At 32.7% G+C, this 21388-nt stretch overlaps 2 protein-coding genes across 5 annotated transcripts; one reads left to right on the top strand and one right to left on the bottom strand.

Moving 5' to 3' along the window:
• The first annotated feature begins 12373 nt into the window (after window positions 1–12373).
• LOC18110896 (uncharacterized) lies at window positions 12374–14952 on the top strand. The gene is made up of 3 exons (XM_006389164.3): window positions 12374–12714; window positions 13565–13689; window positions 14473–14952. Exons 1-3 carry the CDS (start codon window positions 12561–12563, stop codon window positions 14755–14757), a joined length of 564 nt encoding a protein of 187 aa, XP_006389226.1. The 5' UTR covers window positions 12374–12560; the 3' UTR covers window positions 14758–14952.
• Window positions 14953–15503: 551 nt separating this feature from the next.
• On the bottom strand, window positions 15504–19839 carry LOC18110895 (mitochondrial thiamine diphosphate carrier 2). 4 transcript variants are annotated; one of them, XM_006389166.3, is made up of 8 exons: window positions 19653–19839; window positions 19302–19516; window positions 18675–18791; window positions 17880–17991; window positions 17286–17413; window positions 16890–17042; window positions 16130–16279; window positions 15504–15966 (listed from the first exon to the last, which is right to left on the bottom strand). In XM_006389166.3, exons 2-8 carry the CDS (start codon window positions 19449–19451, stop codon window positions 15748–15750), a joined length of 1029 nt encoding a protein of 342 aa, XP_006389228.1. In that variant the 5' UTR covers window positions 19452–19516; window positions 19653–19839; the 3' UTR covers window positions 15504–15747. The 4 variants fall into 4 exon arrangements, with proteins under 4 accessions (XP_006389228.1, XP_024463156.1, XP_024463157.1 ...); XM_024607388.2 differs by having other exon boundaries at window positions 19656–19839; XM_024607389.2 differs by lacking the exons at window positions 19302–19516; window positions 19653–19839 and adding an exon at window positions 18885–19274.
• Window positions 19840–21388: the final 1549 nt, after the last annotated feature.

Below are 21388 nucleotides of genomic sequence, written 5' to 3'. Positions count from 1 at the left end.
TTAAGTTCGCAAAACCATCCAACTCTTTATTGAGTGCTTGAATTGGTAGTGATTGGTACACGAGCCATCCCACTACCTAATGCGCCCCTATTTTACCTTCATGAGGGTGATCACTAGGACAACAAGAAACCTTTTTTAAGCCTAGATAATGCCCTTTTCCTATCTCATGTAGAGAAATTAGAACATATCCACAAGATGTATCATTTTTTGATAAACATTGTTGCATTAAGACATACTTAACCTTGAGCATCTCACCTTGTAAGATTCTGGACTGAAACATGGCCACCATTAAAAAAACAACTTCTATCGAATATGGGTTGGAATCTGAATCCCTACAGCTGTTAGAAGGGGATTTCCTAAGACTAAATGACAATAAGTTGCCACCCATTAAAAGCATAAGCAGCTCTGGAAATGACCTGAAAAAGCTCCTCTTGCATGTAAGAAGCATTTGCGAAGATGGTTTTTCTAAGAAATATAAGAGATTATTGGAAATCACAAAGGTGCCTACCTAGAATTCAACCATTAAAGCTCTGTTGCATTTTTGGAACCCCTAGTACGTTTGTTTCACCTTCGAGGACATAGACATGTGTCCCCCCTAGAGGTGTATAGTTTACTCATAGAATTCCCTATAGATCTATAAAAGGTTTATCTCCACCAAAAACTCGACAACGTGATAACTAATTTAGCCAAGTTGACCAAGATCCTAGATCTGCATAAAATATCAGAGAAAAGCATCGGTGGTTTGAAGTGGAAGATAATAAAAGAAGTGTTTGAAGGATAAAGGGGTAACCCTATTCATTAAAGAAAATAACATAATACTCGCCTTGGGAATCTTAGGTTTAGTGTTGTTTCCAAATTTAATTAGAGTAATAAGTTTAGAGTGGGCCACAACTTTCATCGAATATGAAAACAATCAGATAAATCCCACTATGAAAATATTAGCAGAAACAATCCTGACACTCAATCATTGTAGGAAGGTTGGCAAAGGGGCAATAAGCTATTGCGAACAACTGCTATACATATGGTTGATCAGCCATATAGAAACCAAGAAGTTAGTATTTAACAATTTCTAGTGGTTTATTTCAAGTTTAGATATGGGCATTGAATCATATACTAACCAATTGATAGCATTAAGAATTCTCGTTCTTATTTGATAAAGAGGAAACCTTTTGGAATAAGGGATTTTCCTATCTAGTTTTTGGAAAGACAAAACTTGCCAATAAAAATATAGTGATCATACGGCATGTTGTTCTACAAAGATGGTAAATGTTGGTTGATGGTGATCCCAGGTTTAAAGTCCATTAAACACCATTTGAGCTCGTAAATTCCTTTCTTTGATAAACATACAACTCAACCTTTATTATGCGCCTAAAAAGACCTTTCTAATCAAGTACATAGGACGAACTAATAAATGGCGCACTTAAGGAATTAGTTGTGAAAATGATAAAATAAAAAAAAAAACTTTTTTATCTTTTGTTCATGTCGAGAGAATCCAAGCACAAAACTTCAAACGGGTTTTAACCCTTCTCAAAGTAGATCATCTCCTACACCGAGTGCCATGATAAAACACTTTTGACATGACATTAATGAATCTTGGATTTTTGAAAAGACAAAGTAAATCTTGCAAAAAGCTTTGTTAGGGAAATCACCCTAAACCCTCCAAAGCATGTGTTAGAAATGTTAAAAGCACACAACATTGTCATAGGATGGAGAGTTTCCAAGTTGTTCCCAATTCAGGATGATATTTATTGTAACCACAAAAAAGGCTACACAAGGCAAACTCGACGCTTAAACAACACTATACTTGGGGGCATGGTCAGGCTTAATAAACAACGAGAGTAGTAATTGTTGTGGGCAGCCCAGGATGGGCACTGCACTTACATTTGAGTAGAGGGCTAATATACGGTAGACCCGGACAAGATGGTGAATCAGAAGAAAACAAAAATTAAGAAGGCTTTGGATTGTAAAAGCACCCTATGACGATGGAGCACAAAAAATGGGGGCTATATTTCAAACTAGATAAGGATGCATGCATGTCTTGTAACTCTAAAGCATTGCATAAATGTTTTTGAATCTTTTTAGAAAAAATCCTTAGTGAAATCCAGCAAGATTTTGATGAATCGAAAAGGGGCAGGTCGCCCATCAAAATAGACCACCTTCTAAAAAAGGACAGGTCGCCTGTGAAAGTAGACCACCTTTTGAAAAAGGACAAGTCGCATATGAAAATAAACTAGTGATTTTAAAATGGGTAGATCACCCGAGATAATGAGACCAATTGAAGGGAAGCATGAATGCTTGCTGAAATTATTTTAGAATTTAAATGGGCAGGTCGCCCGTGAAAATAGACCAGTGTTGGGATTTCAAAATGGGGTAGGTTACTCAAGATAATGAGACCAATTTTAGGAAAGCATGAATGCTTGTTGAAATCTTTTGGAATTTAAAGGGGCAGGTCGCTCGTGAAAATAGACTAGTGTTGGGACTTCAAAATGGATAGGTCACCCAAGATAATGAGATCAATTTTAAGGAAGCATGAATGCTTGCTGAAATTATTTTGGAATTTAAATGGGCAGGTCGCCCGTGAAAATAGACCAGTGTTGGGATTTCAAAATGGGGTAGGTCACCCAAGATAATGAGACCAATTTTAGGAAAGCATGAATTCTTGCTGGAATCTTTTGAAATTTAAAGGGGCAGGTCGCTCGTGAAAATAAACCAGTGTTTGGACTTCAAAATGGGTAGGTCACCCGAGATAATGAGACCAATTTCAGGAAAGCATGAATGCTTGCTGAAATTCTTTTGGAATTTAAAGGGGCAGGTCACCCATGAAAATAGACCAGTGTTTGAATTTCAAATTAGACAGGTGACCCGAGATAATGAGACTAATTTCAGGGAAGTTTGAATGCTTGCTGAAATTCTTTTGGAATTTAAAGGGGCATGTAACAACCCGACTTTTTCAAAGCTAAAATCAGTGGATTTTTTTTTAGGTTCTCAATACTTCTCACAATGATATTCCGTGAATTAGTAATTAGGTTCCCTTCCTTATCATGGCATCATACGGATGTAGCTTTCGTAAATCAACATTCTCATAAGACGGATAATCAATACACATGCCCACAATAATATATTTTCATATTTATACATTTACATTACTTTATATTGACATACTAATGAGTTTGCATTCTTGTCCTAGTCTCGTTATTAACATGAGTTTATACCCGAGTGTCGAACATCAATTTTACACAACTAGTACTTTCTTTCATACGATTCTCATGTGATTTCACAACACAACATCCTCACAAAAGAGAATACCACATAATATATTCATAACATCGTATCTACGTGTTCACACATTCAAATCCGTGTTCCATTACAATTTTCATTACAAGTCCTTACAAAAGTGTCGAATGACAAATATTCAACATAACACCTAAGACAAACTATTACAAAACACCTTTCAAAATATGTGAACGCCTGAAACAAGCTTTTCTACGCACCTTGATTGTGTGATGCCCTGTTACAAAACAATATGGATACGAGAATTGTAAATAATATAACATAATAATAAACAACTAGAAGTACATTGTCGTTACTTTTCGTTATTAACTTAGAATGGATAGATTCCTTCTTTTATTTATTATATGCATTGTACATCTCTTATTATTTTGTTAAGTGTATTTTTCTCACTCACACACCCCAATCTCTCCATAAGAGTTGTGGGCTCGAAGTTTAACATTGGTCGGGGTTAATTACTTCACCTTAACCTCGCCATCCACCTTAGATACTTTTAGTCGTAGTTAATCACAACATTTAAACTCGACCATTCATATAGGATGTCATTTCCCAAAACTAAAATTCAGCCACAACCCGGTCATCCATCTCGGATGCCATTAGCCGAAGCTAATCATCAATTACAACCCGGTCATCCATCTCGGATGCCATTAGCCGAAGCTAATCAACAATCACTCATGAGGCCTGCTGGATCTTTCTTTTGTTTTCAATACTGAGCTTTGATTGCCATGACATGTTCTTGATTAATTTTATGTCATTTTATTTATATTAAGCTTTGATTTAAAGCTTGCCAAATGTGGCAACAAAGGGGCAGGGACGCTTTTTATTAATGAAAGGATAACCCCTGCTTCTAAGTAGCTAACCTGACCATTTGAAGTGAAAATGGTTAGATTTTGAAGCTCTTTATGTAAAAATCCATTTGCTGTTTTGAGTTGATAGTCATTTAGGTTTAGAATCAATGCCTTTTTTTTAGTTTTTGTGTTGTTTTGTTGTTTCTTCAGCCATAACATTGTTCCTTATCAATAGTCTGGTTTGTAGGGATTATAAAGGCACACTTTAGAGCCCAGAAATGACTTTTCTGGTTGCATTTTTTACTGCTAGCTTTTTAGGTAGCTTTTCTACATTTAAGGCAGATTCATCCGTTGAATCTTGCCATAAATGCTAGTCTCAAACCCTGTTTGGTTTAATTTCTATTTCAAATAGGTCTTCCCTTCATCTTTGATAAACAATCTAGGAATTTCTAGCATCAAAAATAGGTTTTAACAGTTTAATCCTAGGGTTTCGGTTTTCAAATCGAAACCTTTTTGTCGGAAAAAGCATGTCATTTTGTCGATCAAGAGTTTTGAACCCTTAATTCTTGATCTAGGAAGGTTTGTAAATGGGAACATGCCCTTTTTTGTTCAAAATCCACTATGGATTGAGAGCTATATTTTGGGGGAAGACGAAGAACATTCATCTGTTTGTTTTTGTCTTTTTTGTTTTGATCCGTTTATGTTCAAAAAATTTAAGTTTTTGTGTTTTTCATTCTTTTTTATTCGTTTTGTTTTGTTTTATTTCATTCGGTTTGTTTTTTGGTTGACTCAGTTGGGTCACCACAATCGGGTCAACCCGTTCAAGTTGACCTGACCCTCCAAAAAAAAAAAGAAAAGAAAAGAAAAGGAATATATATATATATATATATATATATATATATATATATATATATATATAATAAAAAAAAAAACAAGTAAAAAAAACTCCTCTTAACACTTTGTATTGTTTCTTCTATTTTTTAGTGATTTTCCCCCTTTTAGAAAAATTCCTCTTAAACCTCAATTTTTTTTAGAAGAAAACACAAGTAAAAAAATAAATAAATAAATTTTGTGTGTTGCATATGATCAAGTGTCTCAAAAATATAAAGAAAATCATATTGCATAGTATTTCCATATGAAAATTCAAAATATATACTTGCATGCATTTTATGATTTAATAACCAGTTTATTAAATTCATGAGAATTTAGCCAATATTTCAATAAACCATCATTGTTGTTTTCTCCTTCGGCCATTGTTGGATCAAGCTATAATTTGGATATGTTGTTTTTCCTGATGCTATCTAGATTCTGAACGGTGGAGATCAGAAAAAAACACTCGGTATAGAAGTTGTGCTTCTCACTCCTCTTAAACCTCAATTTTTTTTTAGAAGAAAACACAAGTAAAAAAAAAAATAACTTTTTGTGTGTTGCATATAATCAAGTGTCTCAAAAATACAAAGAAAATCATATTGCATAGTATTTCCATATGAAAATTCAAAATATATACTTGCATGCATTTTATGATTTAATAACTAGTTTATTAAATTCATTAGAATTTAGCCAATATTTCAATAAACCATCATTGTTGTTTTCTCCTCCGGCCACCGTTGGATCAAGCTATAATTTGGATATGTTGTTTTTCCTGATGCTGTCTAGATTCTAAATGGTGGAGATTAAAAACAAACACTCGGTATAGAAGTTGTGCTTCTCACTCCTCTTAAACCTCAATTGTTTTTAGAAGAAAACACAAGTAAATAAATAAATAAATAACTTTTTGTGTGTTGCATATAATCAAGTGTCTCAAAAATACAAAGAAAATCATATTGCATAGTATTTCCATATGAAAATTCAAAATATATATTTGCATGCATTTTATGATTTAATAACTAGTTTATTAAATTCATTAGAATCAATAAACCATCATTGTTGTTTTCTCTTCCGACCACCGTTGGATCAAGCTATAATTTGGATATGTTGTTTTTCCTGATGTTGTCTAGATTCTGAACGGTAGAAATCAGAAGCAAACACTCGGTATAGAAGTTGTGCTTCTCACTCCTCTTAAACCTCAATTTTTTTTAGAAGAAAACACAAGTAAAAAAATAAATAAATAAATTTTTGTGTGTTGCATATGATCAAGTGTCTCAAAAATACAAAGAAAATCATATTGCATAGTATTTCCATATAGTCTAGGTTCTAGGGAGTATACCCTTGTATTTTGCAATATTACAACTTTTATATAACTTAATTTGTATAATTGATGTTTAAACTTGAATAGATGAACTTAATTCTGAAATCCATATAATCATGCTTCATGTATACGTGTTTATCTCATTTATTCCCCTATAATGATATTTGTTGTTCAATGTATGTTATATATGTTGTGGTTGTGATGTTGATGATGATGTCTGTGGGATTGAGACCCAGGATGATTGGGTCTTGATTGAGTTATGAGATGTAAAATATTATAAGTGTAAACAGGGTATATGTCGATAACTTAGGACTTTCCGGTATAGGGGAGACTCTGCCGAAATTTCGGTAGACTTGTATATGAGAACTGGAAAAAAAAAATATTACCCATATTTTTACGTACCAAATCGTAGGAAAGTAACTATAATCTCATATGAAAGTGTGGGGCATTACAGTAGACCTACAAGTGAGGCTGATATTTGAAATATCAGAGTTGACTAGAAAATTCTCAAAGTTATTCTAAATATTCATCAATTTTAGTTGGGAATATTTTTCACTGTAATACACAAATTACAAAGAACTTTTTCCTAAGAATTTATTTGGGTACACGAGTCTATAATAAATTCTTAAACACCAGGTTTATTCATATGAGTATATCTCAATCCTAAACTACAGATAGACCACTAACCAGAAAACTATCAAAAACTTTAAACCACAAAGTAGCTTACCTCAGGTAGGGTGCGCTAGGGGTGCTAAAACCTTCCTTAGCTACAACCAGTCTCTTACCCTCGAATCTCTAACAAGATCAGTACAGCCGGGTTTCCTAGCGACCCTGAACCAAACAACTAGGTGGCGACTCCTTCGGCCCCTTTAACATCATCGCCTTTCGCCAACATGCGGCAATGGTGAACATAGTAAATGATGTTCTGGTTGTAATAAATGCAAATGGGTATGGATTGTTATGTTATTAGCATGCAAGATGACTTCAAGAAATTATATTAAAGGAATTAGGAACCTTAATGCTCAGTCATCAAGAAAATAATAGGGAAAAATGTCTTTTAACAAAGATGCAATGTACGCTCATGTATGAAAATGCTTTTACGAAGTAAATTATGACTTAAAAGTAACTAAATATAATTTTCAATTGAGAAATGAAAAGACATTTGGGTACGTGAGATATAAGTAAATGTAAAAGGTAACTAGGAAATGCTATGAAGACTTGAAATTTTATAGACTTGCTAAGATGTTTTGAAAGGGATACCAAACAAAACAAGGTCTAAGTTTCGACCAAAATAAAGAAAAGTGGGGAAAGAACCATTCATGATGTATTAATTTGAGTACATGTATGTAACTGGGGATATTATAAAATTGTGGTAGATTGAGGTAATTGAGATGGAATATGATGGAAATAACTCAAAATAATAAACAAATAAAGAAGAAATTGGATGTTTCTAGCTAAATGTGCGGTCATAATAAGAAGAATCTTTGACATATGTTGGTGTGTAGATAATGATTTAAATGAAAAAAATTCTTGTGTTTGATTTTGATTGCAATTTTAGAACAATGTGATTTGGTAAAAATTGTGAGTATTATAGAAATTACTAAGTTGTTGTGTTCATGAGAAAATATGTATATGATAAATGAAAATAATGTTGATTAAGTTGGTAAATTGAGTTTTGGTTAAATGAATAAATTTCATGTTCTTTACTTGAGAAGAAGGATGAAAATTATGAAATGCTAAAAGGAAACTTTGATGAATATGAGTGTTGAGAACTAGATGGAATATTTGTAAATACATAAAAATAATTAGGTTATGAACTTGTGTTTGGATGTGATGTATGGAAAGATAATATGAAAGAAATTCATATTAGAATGGATGAGCAATAGTGATTATTATGTGGAGTTTTAGGAGAGGCGTACGGGGTGAGACTCGACTTCTCAAGAACATGGATAATAGGAGTCAAGGTAAGGGATTGACCCTCCCTTGTTTTTTAATTATTATACATGCTTTATAAATGTTAGAATCACAAAAAAAAATATAGTGTATTATTGTTGTTATTGTTACTAGAAGGCGGGATGCCTTTGAAGTAGAATTTAATGTGTAATTTGTAATTAATCACTTAAGTGAGAATTTATGGTATGTTATAAGATTTTATTTAACCACAATGGTGGGAAAACCTTGTATATATTACCTTTGATTGCAACGACAAAATTTTCATGTAAGAACTATTATCGACCACAACGGTGAAAATTATATCAGGAAAATTTAGATGATGAAACTCTAAGATAACTAACGTGTGAAATAACCCACAAATATATGAATACTATTGTGAAGTAGATGCTTGACATCTTGATATGGTTGTATTGAATTAAGTAAGTACGCTTTCATTAAATATGGAATGTTCTTCTTTAATATTGATGTGGGTGGAAATAGTTATCCTGTAATGGAGCTAGTGCCCGGTAATGGGTGGTGGAACCAGTTACCCGGTAATGAGGTTAGTGCCCAGTAATGGGCGATGGAACTAGTTACTCAATAATAAGGATAATGCCTTGGTTAATGGCCTATCAAATAAACTAGTTACCCTAGTTAATGAAACTGGTGTCCTGGGTAATAGGCAATCATAGAAACTAGTTACTATGGTTAATGTATTTGATAGATCATAGAAACTAGTTACTATGGTTAATAGGCAATCATAAGTAAATTTTCAGGTACCTCGTCACATAGTAGATCATGTATTTGGTATTAATAATAACATGTAATGAAGTAAGATGTATATGAGTTTGGTTGTGTTGACAGGTTAATGATTGAGTATTCAATTAGTCCTACCAACAAAGTTTAACGTAAAAGAAAGATGATTTGAGTACGTCTTATAAGTATAAAAGTAATGGAAGGTTATGCGATAAATTATAAATAATAGAAATGGACATGAATTAAATATATCGTGAATTAAATGAAGATGTGAATTAGACATGCTTACGCAATGAATTAAGATATGTCTTAAAGGTGGTTGAGAGAGGAAAAGATCAAATAATTTATATGTGTTGAGAAAAATAAATTATGGGATAAATTTCATGAGTTGTGAAATAATAATATTAATATAAATTTAATATATTCATGAAGTAGAAATAATTATGATATAACATCGATGTAAAAAGAGACATTGTATGAAAGTGTTTGAAGGAGACTAGTTAATTTTAAAGTTGTAAGGAATAAATAATATAGTGACGAGTTAAACTAGATTATAAATGAAATAGTTATCATGATGTAAGAATGATAATGTGATGAATAAAATGATGAGAAAAAACTTTATACGGGAATAATGAAAAATGTAAGATGTTGGAAGTTGATATAAGATCAATGTTTTTAAAGAAAAAAAAATGAAATTAGTTTTGATCATATAATTGTTAAACATTAGTAATTGGGATGATACAAATGTTTAATATAATTTATTTTCTAATTTTATGTATTTCACAAGTAAATTAAGCTCCCTAGAATTATGTAGAAAGAACATTTGTATTTTCAAAAAAAAAAACTTACAAATTATTTGATTAATAATAAAAGTTGTTATAAATTATGTACATTCGTAGATTGATAAGATTTTTCATATAAAAAATATTACTTGAATTTCTATGTACTTGTTCATAGAAAAGTAAAGACAAATAAGAAAGTATAAGGTGTTACAATTTAACTTCATGATTTATTTATTTTTCTTATTTTTTATTATATTATTTTAGCCTCATGACCCAGAAATAGTGCTTAATGAGTTAATCCAAATTGACTCGAGTTGCTTTTTCTCATTTTTTTATTGATTATTTTCTGATTTAATCATTCAACATTGGATCAGTTAGGAATTGAGCTTCATGATATTTTTTTTATTTGCTTTCTATGAGGATATCTTGGTCTCACGATCAAGGTCGCAAGTTTTGGGATTTTAACCCCAGTTAAATCAGATTATTTTTTATTTTCTTTCTAAGAGGTTATCTCGGTCTTATAACATAGGTCACGAGTTCTTCAACATTGAGTGTTTTTTATTGAGTTGTCCCCGTCTCATGACCAAGATCGCAGGTTTGGCATGACCCAATTGACTTAGTTAATTTTTTTAATTAACTTTTTTTTTTATTTTCAATTTCATCATTTAATAGTGTGTTTGATTAGAAATGAGGCTTCATGATTTGTTTTGGTTTGCTTTTTATTACATTATCCTGACCTCATGATCCTGTAATAATGCTTAATGGGTTAACCCGGGTTGACTTGACTCACTTTTTGTGTTATTTTTCTTAATTAGAATTCTTATAAATTTCATCTTTCAACATTGGATCAGACAAAAATGATTGAAAACTGAATTTCATAATTTATTTTGATTTGCTCTCCATGGAGTTATCTTAGTCTCGTTACCAAAGTCACGAATTTGGAAGGTTAATCCGAGTTAAATCATGTTATTGTTTTTTAATTTTTTTCTATGAGGTTATCTCAGTTTGATGACCTGAGTCATGAGTTTAGCGGATTGACTCGGGTTGTTTTTTTATGTTTTTTTAATTGATTTATTTTTTTAATATCATCCTTTAATATTGGGCTGATTGAGGATTAAAATTCATAATTTGTTTTGATTTATTTTCTATAAGGTTATCTCGGTCTTATAACTCAAGTCACAGATGCGACAGGTTAACTAGGTTCACTTTCTTAGGTCTTTTTTTAATCTCATCCTTCAACATGTGGTTGATTGGAATTTAGGCTTTATAATTTATTGTGATTTGTTTTCTACATGATTATTGTAGTTTCATAACCTGGGTCACAGATTTCACATGTTAACCTGAGTTTACTCAAGTCAATCTAATATGTTGTTATCTTAATATTAAAAAAAATATCATCTTAAAATTGTTTTAGTCAAACTATGCTATTACCAGTTGTATGAGTTGCTTTTTGACCCGCAAAGTCAATCAGGTTACATCGAGTCAATTTTCACATGATTTAAATTTTTTCCTGCTAAAAAAAAATATTAGTAACATCTAAATATTTTTTTAACATGCAAGAAAAATTTGAACCGACCCGCAGCGTAGCGCAGGAGAATGATCTAGTTAATTTCTAAAGCAAGAGAAGATTGCATGGCATTATGAATGTGTTTTCTACTATCATGGAGAAAATAATTTTAATAATTTGATATATGAGCTTAATAAAATGAATTGAAGAATATATGAACCAATAAATTATGAAAAAACATTATTAACACTATTTTTAGACTAAAATGGAAAACTAATTTTTTTTTTAGGAATAAAAGATAAATATATATTAAGATATTTTATTTTGATTTTTTTTAATTTAATTATATGGTTATTAAAATGGTTTTTCATAAGTAAAGTAATGGTTTAAACTTTTTTAGAAAAATGTAATTTTTTGTTCTAGATTCTCCTTTTTTTTAATATGTTGTTTAATAAAAAAATATTTTTTTTTTAGCTAAGTGGTTTATTGTATAAAAACTAAAGGCAATCAAAATAATATTTGAAATAAGAAGAAAAGGCATCAAAACCTGTCATCCCTTATTCATACTTTCTTTTTCTTTTTCTTTTTTCCTATAGAACATATCCTTTTTTTTTTATATCGAAAAAGATAAATACATGAATACTAAAATTAAAGTTTTTGATAGTTGAAATTAGACCACAAGAGAACTATCTTTTCTCAATTTTTTCAGTATTTTTTTCTCTAATCTCTTAACTTCTAAAATTTAGAATGAAAATGTATTACTTTAAAAGAAAAAGGATGAAATATGAAAAAATTAAAATTGGAGGATGAAATAGAACTTCTGTGTCTTTTATTGAAAAGGGATTTACTTCTTTCATCTCCTAATTTGTTTTTTCAACAAAATGCTATAACTTTATTTCGTAAATTAGTTATTAATTTAACGTTCGGCACATGAGATAATTGGAAATGAAGAAGAGGGTTGAAAGCACCCTTTCTACCCACGTCAACAGTCGCCCAAAGAAAGAAGGACAAGGAGGATATATACGTGGCTTGCAAAGAAGCCACCAACGCGTCACCCTATTTCCCAGTTATATATATATATATATATATATATATATATATATATATATATATATATATATATATATATAACCAGCGCGTGTCGTACACGCCCATTTCCTCCTCCTCCTCCTCCTCCTCCTTCATTTCCATATTTTACTTCACTTCCCTTAAAGCTGCCCTAAAGCCACGCTCTATAAAGAAATTACAACGTGACGGAGACGGTGAAGGTGACGGCGTTATAGGCATTGGCATTTTGAGCTATAAGAAAGAAAACAAAAATGGGTCAGGCATTTCGTCGAGCATCTGGAAGAATCAGAGCGCCACCCGACCCACCTCCAAGTAGGGTCACTGATCGGAGGCCGCCGGTGACCTCCACCGAAAAGGTGGAGATATCAAGTACCACCACCACCAATCAGAACAGTCCTGGCTCTGGTTAGCTTATCAATTCATATTGCTGCTTCTTTTAAGAGATTTTTATGATAAGATATTGATTCATTCCATGATAAAATAGCACAGATTGAGCTCTATGCTAGGTTTTTTAGCCTGAACCCTGAAGCAAAAATGCATAAGGACTTTTGGGCGCTATCGAGATATCAAGGACCACCACCACTTATGTATTGGCATTCATTTTCTTGGAGTGTTTTAATTTATTGCTTTCTTCCCCTTTTGTATGTTTGATGCTATCGACTGCTTTGCTGTGTAAAGGCATGGAAGAAACTGTTGTAATAACAACAGGGAAATCAGTTTGTGATTTTGTAATTGAAATAACCTGCTAAGATTTGAGATTGAATTGGATACGTGATGCGAGTGGTGTGGAAACACTTGCAAGGTGGTGTCTTCTCGGTTCCTTCTTTCGGATTATTGATAATAATGGCTTGCTAAAGACTATTTGCTTGAACTATTCTGTCAATTTGATCGGATTCAGCACAAACTGTAACTTGTGCTTACTCACATGATTCATATTTGCAGTGTATGTTCTGTAGAAATATATTACAACTGACCAGTCATGTGATCTTTTCAATGGGTGCAAGCAGATTGTGATTCGTTTATGTTCTTGGCCTTAGTTTGGTAGTGTAAATTGGTAGGCATTGATAATTGATCAACTTATCGGATTTTACAAAATGATCTATGTTTGTGTTCTGGATATTGAGTTAGTATTTGTAAGGTCTTCTGAACGTTCTTTTTTGTGAGACTACATGTTTGTGGGATGCTATTCTTAGAAATGGAACTTACCAACTTTATATTTCTTCACCTTTTGTGATCTTTCCACTCCTCACTGAAGATGGTGCTCCAAGAATTAATCCCGACAATGTCCTTGAAGAACGAGATACACAGTATGATGCAATGCTTAGTCAAATGGTGGGTAGAATTAAATCGAAGCCTGGAGGGAAGCTCGAAACTGGTGAGGTGAGTTATCGGGATTCATTCCTGCTGTTTGTTTACTTTTTTTTCACTTAACTCTTGATTAATATGTACTATCATTCAACTTTACTGCTATTTATTGATTATAGATGTGCCAGAAACTCTGTTAAATCTCCTTGTTGCAATGTGCATTAACATGGTGCTGGATTGGCACTGATCAAAAGAAAAGGAGAAGAATAAGAAAAGTCTATTCATTTATGCTTTCCTTGGAGTACTCAGATAAAGACTTGCTTAATTTTAATGTCAGAGAGAATGCATGCTTGTTTGAAATGAAAAAAAATGGTTTAGAGAAAAAATCTTTGAAGAAAATCATTAGGTGTACTTCAATAAATCCTCACGACTGAGAACACATTTGCATGTTTAACAAGTGATTCCACTCGTATTTAGACATCTTTGACATTTTTTAGTTAAAATCTTGATTATTGGCTCTGGTGACTGGTGATGCATTTAGTTGTCCGTAGTGATCCTTTTGCAATGGTGTCAAATAGATAACTGTTATTGAGACTTGCTTGGATAAACAAATTCAGAATTTCTCCATGCATATCTGAATGCTGATATTCTTCTCAAAGTTTTGTGATAATCCACTTTGGGGATTGTAGTGGTACATGCTTGTCACTTAAACACCTCTACTGTTTTCCTTCCCATTTCTTTTAGAATTATCATATAACGTTATTGATTAGAGATAACTGCAACCTGAAAATTGTTTGCCACAGCATGTTTCTCTTACTTCAGATCATCTTTTGAAAATCCAGTTGGATTTCTTGACAGGCACCTGTAGTTGAAAGGTACGATAGGCCCATGCCAAAGCTGAGAAACACGAAACCTGATTCTGGCAGATATGAAGAAAGGGCTGTTGCTCCAGGAACTCTGAATGTGGCACAACTGCGCCACATCATTCTCATGTATCAAGGCAAGGCTGATGATCATGAAGGACCTATGAACATCCAGCAAATCGCTGAAAAGTTTCGACTTGAAGTTGCACAAGTCCAGAGGATCCTGCAGTTCTTATCACTGCCTCCAGAGGATAACAACAAACAGAAAAGCCATCGGTGAAAGATTGCAGGTTTACCTGCTCTGCTGCACTACTGACAGCATATTCTATTGAATAAGAGTCGGTGCCGGGATTTCATGTCCTTCATTATAGAGCAAAACAGCAAACATAACTATTTATTGACCGTTCTTGTAAACAAAATTTTGTACAATAATATGTTTTGTCGAGTATCTCTGTCAGCAAATTTTGTTAGTAAATCTGATACTGACCTCCAATTGACACTATTTTTTGTTTGGATATAGAGTTGGGAACTATTTCCCCTCCCCTCGCAGTGCTGAAATGTTGACCACCATGTTATCAACTCGGGGTTTTGCAAGGCTTTAGCAAGGTGACATTTTTCATTCAATGATGTTGAGGCTTCTTTATGCAATGCTAGGTTAGGACTTTTGCCACTTCATGTGCAGCCGTTGGAAGTTGCCATCCCTATAACATTAGGTTAGGAGAGATTATTTGTACTTCTCCCTCTCGCTTCAAAGTAAAGTAGGATCCATGAATTATTTTCATGATAAATCTTTTGTTTTTATTAGTACAGCTTCTGATATACCTAATAATTTCTCAACATTAAGACAAGAATTCCTGCACCTTCTTACATCCAATAGCCAAACAACCATTGTGATTCCCAAGATTTCATTGTTGAAATCCTGCTCCTGTATTTAGGGCAAATGCGATTGTGTAACCATCAAGATACATTCATTTTGGATGCCAATACAACTAAACCAGCAACAAACAACAGCCTTTCCACCATGTATGAACAAATTTAGAGATCTAATAACAGTCCGATGATTTCCAGTGATATTAAACAATTCTGAAGCCGCTACAAAAATTGACTGTGCACTCAAAATCTAATTTTACTGTCGTTTTACTCTACAAGCATAAATCCAGACTATAAGAATGACTAATCAGAATATCACCACCACCTTCATTGGAGGTAGATTCAAGCAAAAAGAATGGGACGGCCGTAAAAAGAAACAGGAAAGAATATTATGTTAAATTCAAGTTGAAATTGACTCCAGCCAGTCCGATGTAAATTCATAAGCTAAAAATGTAACAGCACCAGCTGGTGCAGCCTTGACAGTTGATGGGACGATGCCTTTATAAAGACCAGCCCAGCCCTCCATCTGCAAAATTCGGCTAAGAGCATCAAACATGTTTTTGTAAGCATGATGCTCAACTCGAGCACCATACCTTGGGTGCCTCTGTAATCCTTCGATCTGCAGCAGCCAAAAACAACAAATAAAATATCATTGACAGTGCCGGAAGACAAACAGAATGCATGAATATACAACTTGTTAAAACTCAAAGTCTTTTGACTAGCAAATTGACTTAGAACAAAGAGAATCTTTTAGCAATCAGTATTAAAAATGCAGAATCTACCTGAAACCTTTTCTTGACCACATCAAGAGGATGACAGACAAGTTTGGCACAAGTGCCAGCCGCTAACCCACAGACAAAAAGCTGAAAGCTGGAAAGGCTATCATCTGTACTTATGAAGCTTGTGGTAGATGATCTATCATGGTTCCAACCCTACAATCAATCCTGTAAAATGTATTACTGTCCAAAATAACTTGGTATGTGTGTGTGGATAGCAGGATCAAAATTCCATCAAGTGCATGCAACACCTGTAACCTTCTCTCAAAATTGTCTTTTAAGGAAATACTTGTTCTCCAGAACAGGAAAAACATTGCAAGCTTAACCAATTGGCCAGCTGTAAAGAACTAAATTCAGATGTTTATGACCAGCCAATGAAATCTATGACAGAATAGCTTGCCTATTGCCATTAAGTTAGAGGCTGCTTTGATAGAAATGACAAGGTGTCTCTCCAGTTTTAACATGGTAATGCTTTATTCAAGATAGAAAATCATGCTTAACCAACTGTCTCAATCTCTTGCATATCTCCATCTATACCAGAATGGTGAATGGTGTTGGTTAAAATTTCAGTTTGTAATGGGTGGATTATGCAAAAGGACCAAATAAGCAAATTCCTTTCAAATGTTTTACCAGCATACTATGTTGGCTTTTCAACCAAATGCTGATCCAGATCTTCCATTTCCTAAGAAAATTTAATATCCCTTTACAATCTTACCATGGTCCAGTTCTTAGACATTTAACTACAAAAAGAGATTTGAATTCTTACCATGGTCCAGCGCTTAAATGTATCATAGGTGCCAAACTGAAGGCCAGCATAAGGAACAATCTCAACCAGTGTTGGAGATAATCCAGCATATAATCCTCTGAAGCCACGTGTTCTGGTAATATCAACAAATGCTGACCTCATTGTTGGATACACCTAAATTAGGCACTAATCAGTAACATGTAATATTATCATTTTAAGGTGCCTTCAGCAAATAGTGTTTTAAGACAAATAAACTGAATAGGGTGATGTCAATTACATAGATACTCCTTTATGGAGTCATCTTATTCCAGTATCGCAGATAGTTACACTAATCAAAATCATAACTGGGAAAATTCAAGAGAGCCACATTTGTCTCTTATAGAGCATAAGAATGACACACATAATCATGTTCTATACCTTAGGTTCACCCTGTGATGCTAATATGGTTCTTAGAAGATCAAATGGGTATGATCCAACTGTAGCTGTGCACCCTGCTAATGCTCCGCTGATGTAGGAGAGGTAAGGACTCAAATGGATATGATCCTCTGCATCATCGTAAGCAATCAGACCATAACAAATAAAAGAGATTAAACATGACATCACCTCTAGTGCCATATCCTTTTAGGATATATTTCAAATAACATAGAAACAATGGCCTTCACCACCAGCAGGTATAAAATATGATAAATTCACAGTTAGAATCTGGACCACACTACTCTAAGCATATAGTAGAGCATAATACAAGGAGAAGATATCCAGCAAAATTGTGGCAAACCTGTCAGCATCGCATAAATTCATTCTATTGTATTGAACAATTTTCAATCGGTTTTATGCTAGTCTACATGTTGAAGAAAACAAAATAAAATGTGAGGTCATTTTTTATGTATAAATGTCTATTGAATCCATTCACCGGTCAAAATACATTTTCAGTTTGATCACAGCTAAACCATGTAATAGAACATGCATTTCCAGTATAAAATTACAGATGATATTAATCTGTTATAATTATACCTGTCTTAGAAGAACCAGCAGCAAATGTTTTTAATTTGTGCAACACCGCAAATTGTATGGCGGTGTATGGCATAACCATGAGCAAAGCTGGAACATTGCCACGCCAAAAGCCCTACAGCAAGCAACTGTCTTGGATAAAAAGCAGAAAATGGTATATAACCTTCATAAAATAAGTTTTGAAAATATATAGAAGGAACTCCCAAGAACAGTATTTGGACTTCATGAAAATTCAACCAAACACAATGGCATGAAGTGAATGAACTGTGGTATGTTATATCCGCCATCAAGATCTGTAACTATAAGAAAAGCATGTTTCACTTACCTTCACTGCTTGAAGAGCATGAGTAAGTTAAAAATTACGTTCTCAAATTCTGGGCTCAGACCCCTCTTGTTACCAAGAAGGAAAAAGAAAGAAATTGCATTCTCAAAAACAAGCAGGACATTGTTGATGGAAGAACTAAAACTCAATAATAACATAGATAATTCCTTTCTTCAAAGGATTATAGCAAAAATATCCAGGTGGTGTTTAGAAATGCAAAAAAAAAAAAAAACAGGTCTACATTTGAAATTCATTCCATCATTTTACTGAAACTAAACCATAAAGTTGGTAAACCGGGACTAAGCCACCTGGGTTCAGTAGCCCTGCTTCTGTAAAGTTCAAATCATAGGCTTAGATTTCTTAATACCCATCTACAACAAGCATCATTAAATCAACTACTGCATAGCAGCTTTGAATTACACTATGCAAATTAAATCATCCATCCACAAATAATAAACAGAAAGAGAGCATCGTACGGGTAAACCTTCCTCTCTAAATATATCCTTTGTAGCTTGCAACATTCCTGTGTACTTTGACGGTGCAGTCATATTCCTGCGAACCAAATCCCATGAATATGTCGGCTCCAGTTGAACCTGTCATCAAATCACAACCCAATATTTTTCTCAGCATCACAACTTAATACTTTTGACTCGAAATACAACCATGCATTTGAAAGACAAACACACCATAACTAACACCAGTGTATAAAATAAATTGCAGCTGTCCAACCTCTTCCCTCTTTTTTTACTGCACAATAGCATGAGCTCTTTTTCATCTAAAGATCAATGTTCCCCATTTGCCGGCCTCCCCCGTGAACTCCAAATTCTTATTCAAGTTGCATGTTAATTCCATTCACATGGACAACAGAACTTCACAGATATACTCTATCGAAAAACTTGGCAATAGAAATGAACAGTGAAAATTTATTCATATAAATCATCACATCACATTACATTGAAAAGGTTAGCTAACATATAGATTCATGAACAATTTATCAAGCCTATTAAAAAACCCATCATTGCAGAACAATAAAAATTCAAACTTTATAATTCAACCATTAAAAAAATCAAAAATTTACAGAAAAGAAACAAGGAAAGAAAGACCTGGAATCTGATTTTGATGACATCAAGAGGAGATGTAACGGTACGCGAAATACCACCAGCAATAGCACCGGCAGTTGCATCTATTAACGCCCTTTTTAGCTGCCCTGGTGCTTCTGTTGCAGCCTCCTCCCCCTCCCCCTCCATTCTCATTATTACTAATGCCAAAACCAAACCAAACGCCCCCTTTCCTTTTCTCAAGCTATATCAACAATGATCTAAACCAAAAACATATAAATAAATAAACACCAGCAAGTTTAAAACACTAGAGAAAAGAAAGAAAGAAAGAACTGAAAATGGTCCATAGATTTAGTTTGGTTTTTCACAAGAATTTCTTCATGAACAGATACCTACCACCAGGAAAGAGTAAGAGATGGAAGGTAAAGGCAAGGCAGCCATTCCTTGTTTTTTCTTTTTCTTTTTCTTTTTCGGGTTTAGTTTAGTGGTAAACGCCGCCTTATTAGATTTTTTAGCGGCGACGAGAGAGAGAGAGAGAGAGGTTTGGGGTTGTAAGCTGTTGTTATGTTTGAGGAGAGGTAGAGAGAATGAGGAGGCTGATGTCCTAAAAACTTTTTAATTAAATTATTTTTTTAAGTATTTTTTATTTTAAAATATATTAAAATAATAATTTTTTTATTTTTAATACATAAAAACAAATAAATTTTTAATTGCTTGTCAATACAGCGTTGCTGTAAAATTCGGAACATCTAGGGGATTAAGAAATCAACTAATCCAAGATTTAAATTAGTTTAAGTTTGAATTGATCAAAATCCAATGAGGTATTAACTCATATTTTAATTATTTGTTTTTTAAAAGTGTACGACTCCAATCGATTCTCTCAATATTTAATTTTAGATTTTATTTATTTTTATGTTTCAAAAGTATTTTAAAAAAAATTTAAAATTTTTTTATATTTTTCTTTACTTCAAATTAATATATTTTTTGTGTTTTTAAATTATTTTAATATGTTGATATCAAAAATAATTTTTAAAAAATAAAAAAATATTATTTTAATATATTTCTATATAAAAAATATTTTATAAACAACATAAATATACCAAACCAAACAGGCAATAACCTTGTCTAAATTTGTCTAGCAATGCCATTAATTATTTTAAAATCTTCAAGATACTCAGGTACGGCTAAATGAATGCATTTTGGTTTATTTTACGAAACTTCGTGAGAAAACTGTTTGTTACGAGTTCGTATAATATCATCGGAAGATACTGATTTCGTGAATACATTAAGCTATGTAATAGAACATATTTTTATTTTTAGAATTATTCAAAGAAAAAAATTAAAGCTTATCAGAAGAGCATTGAACAAAGGAAAAAGTAATTTTGAGAAAAATATTTGGATTGGATGCTTACATATTTCAATTGCTAATTTCCTTGAAATAAAAATCAATTCCATAATTATGTTTATTATTCTAAATGTCTTGTATATTAATAAATTCTAATAATTTACAAATACATGATTGTCTTTGTATATTGTAATGATTGAAAAGGAAAATTAAAAAAAAAAAAAAAAACCCTCCCTCATTTTAGCTCTTTCATCCTCTTTATTTGTATTTTTTCCTTTTTTCACTATTTTGAGAATTCATTCAATTTAAAAAAATTAGATGCATGGACTTATTGTGTTAAATATATGAGAGCACCCATGTTTCAAAAAACAATTAATTTTTTTTTTGTATGTTTTGGATCCATACATTAATTTGAAAAATAATTTGAAAAAAAAGTCAAAAAAATCTAATAATACGTGTTCTTATAAGGAATTTATGGCAACATACATATAGAGAATCAATTAACTGTCGGTAGCTTTGCTCCACAAGAAAGGTGGACTAGTCCAGCCTTAGACTTTGGGAGGGGGTTTTTTTCACAAGACCACACCCATTTGTCTTTCCCAAGGGTCATTTTATATAATTTGTAGTTTTTTTCTCTCTTTTTTTAAATTTTAAAAATTTTCAAAACAAAAACATAAATATTTTAAGTTCTTATTTTAAAATAAATTAATAAATAAAAACAACAATCATTATAACTAGTAATATTATTAAACTCGGCTTAACCCAATAATTCAGCCTAGTAATTCAT

The sequence above is a fragment of the Populus trichocarpa genome, chromosome 8 (genome assembly GCF_000002775.5).
Source record: "Populus trichocarpa isolate Nisqually-1 chromosome 8, P.trichocarpa_v4.1, whole genome shotgun sequence".
NCBI classification, from domain to species: domain Eukaryota; kingdom Viridiplantae; phylum Streptophyta; class Magnoliopsida; order Malpighiales; family Salicaceae; genus Populus; species Populus trichocarpa.
This window is presented reverse-complemented; position numbering and strand designations above follow the sequence as displayed.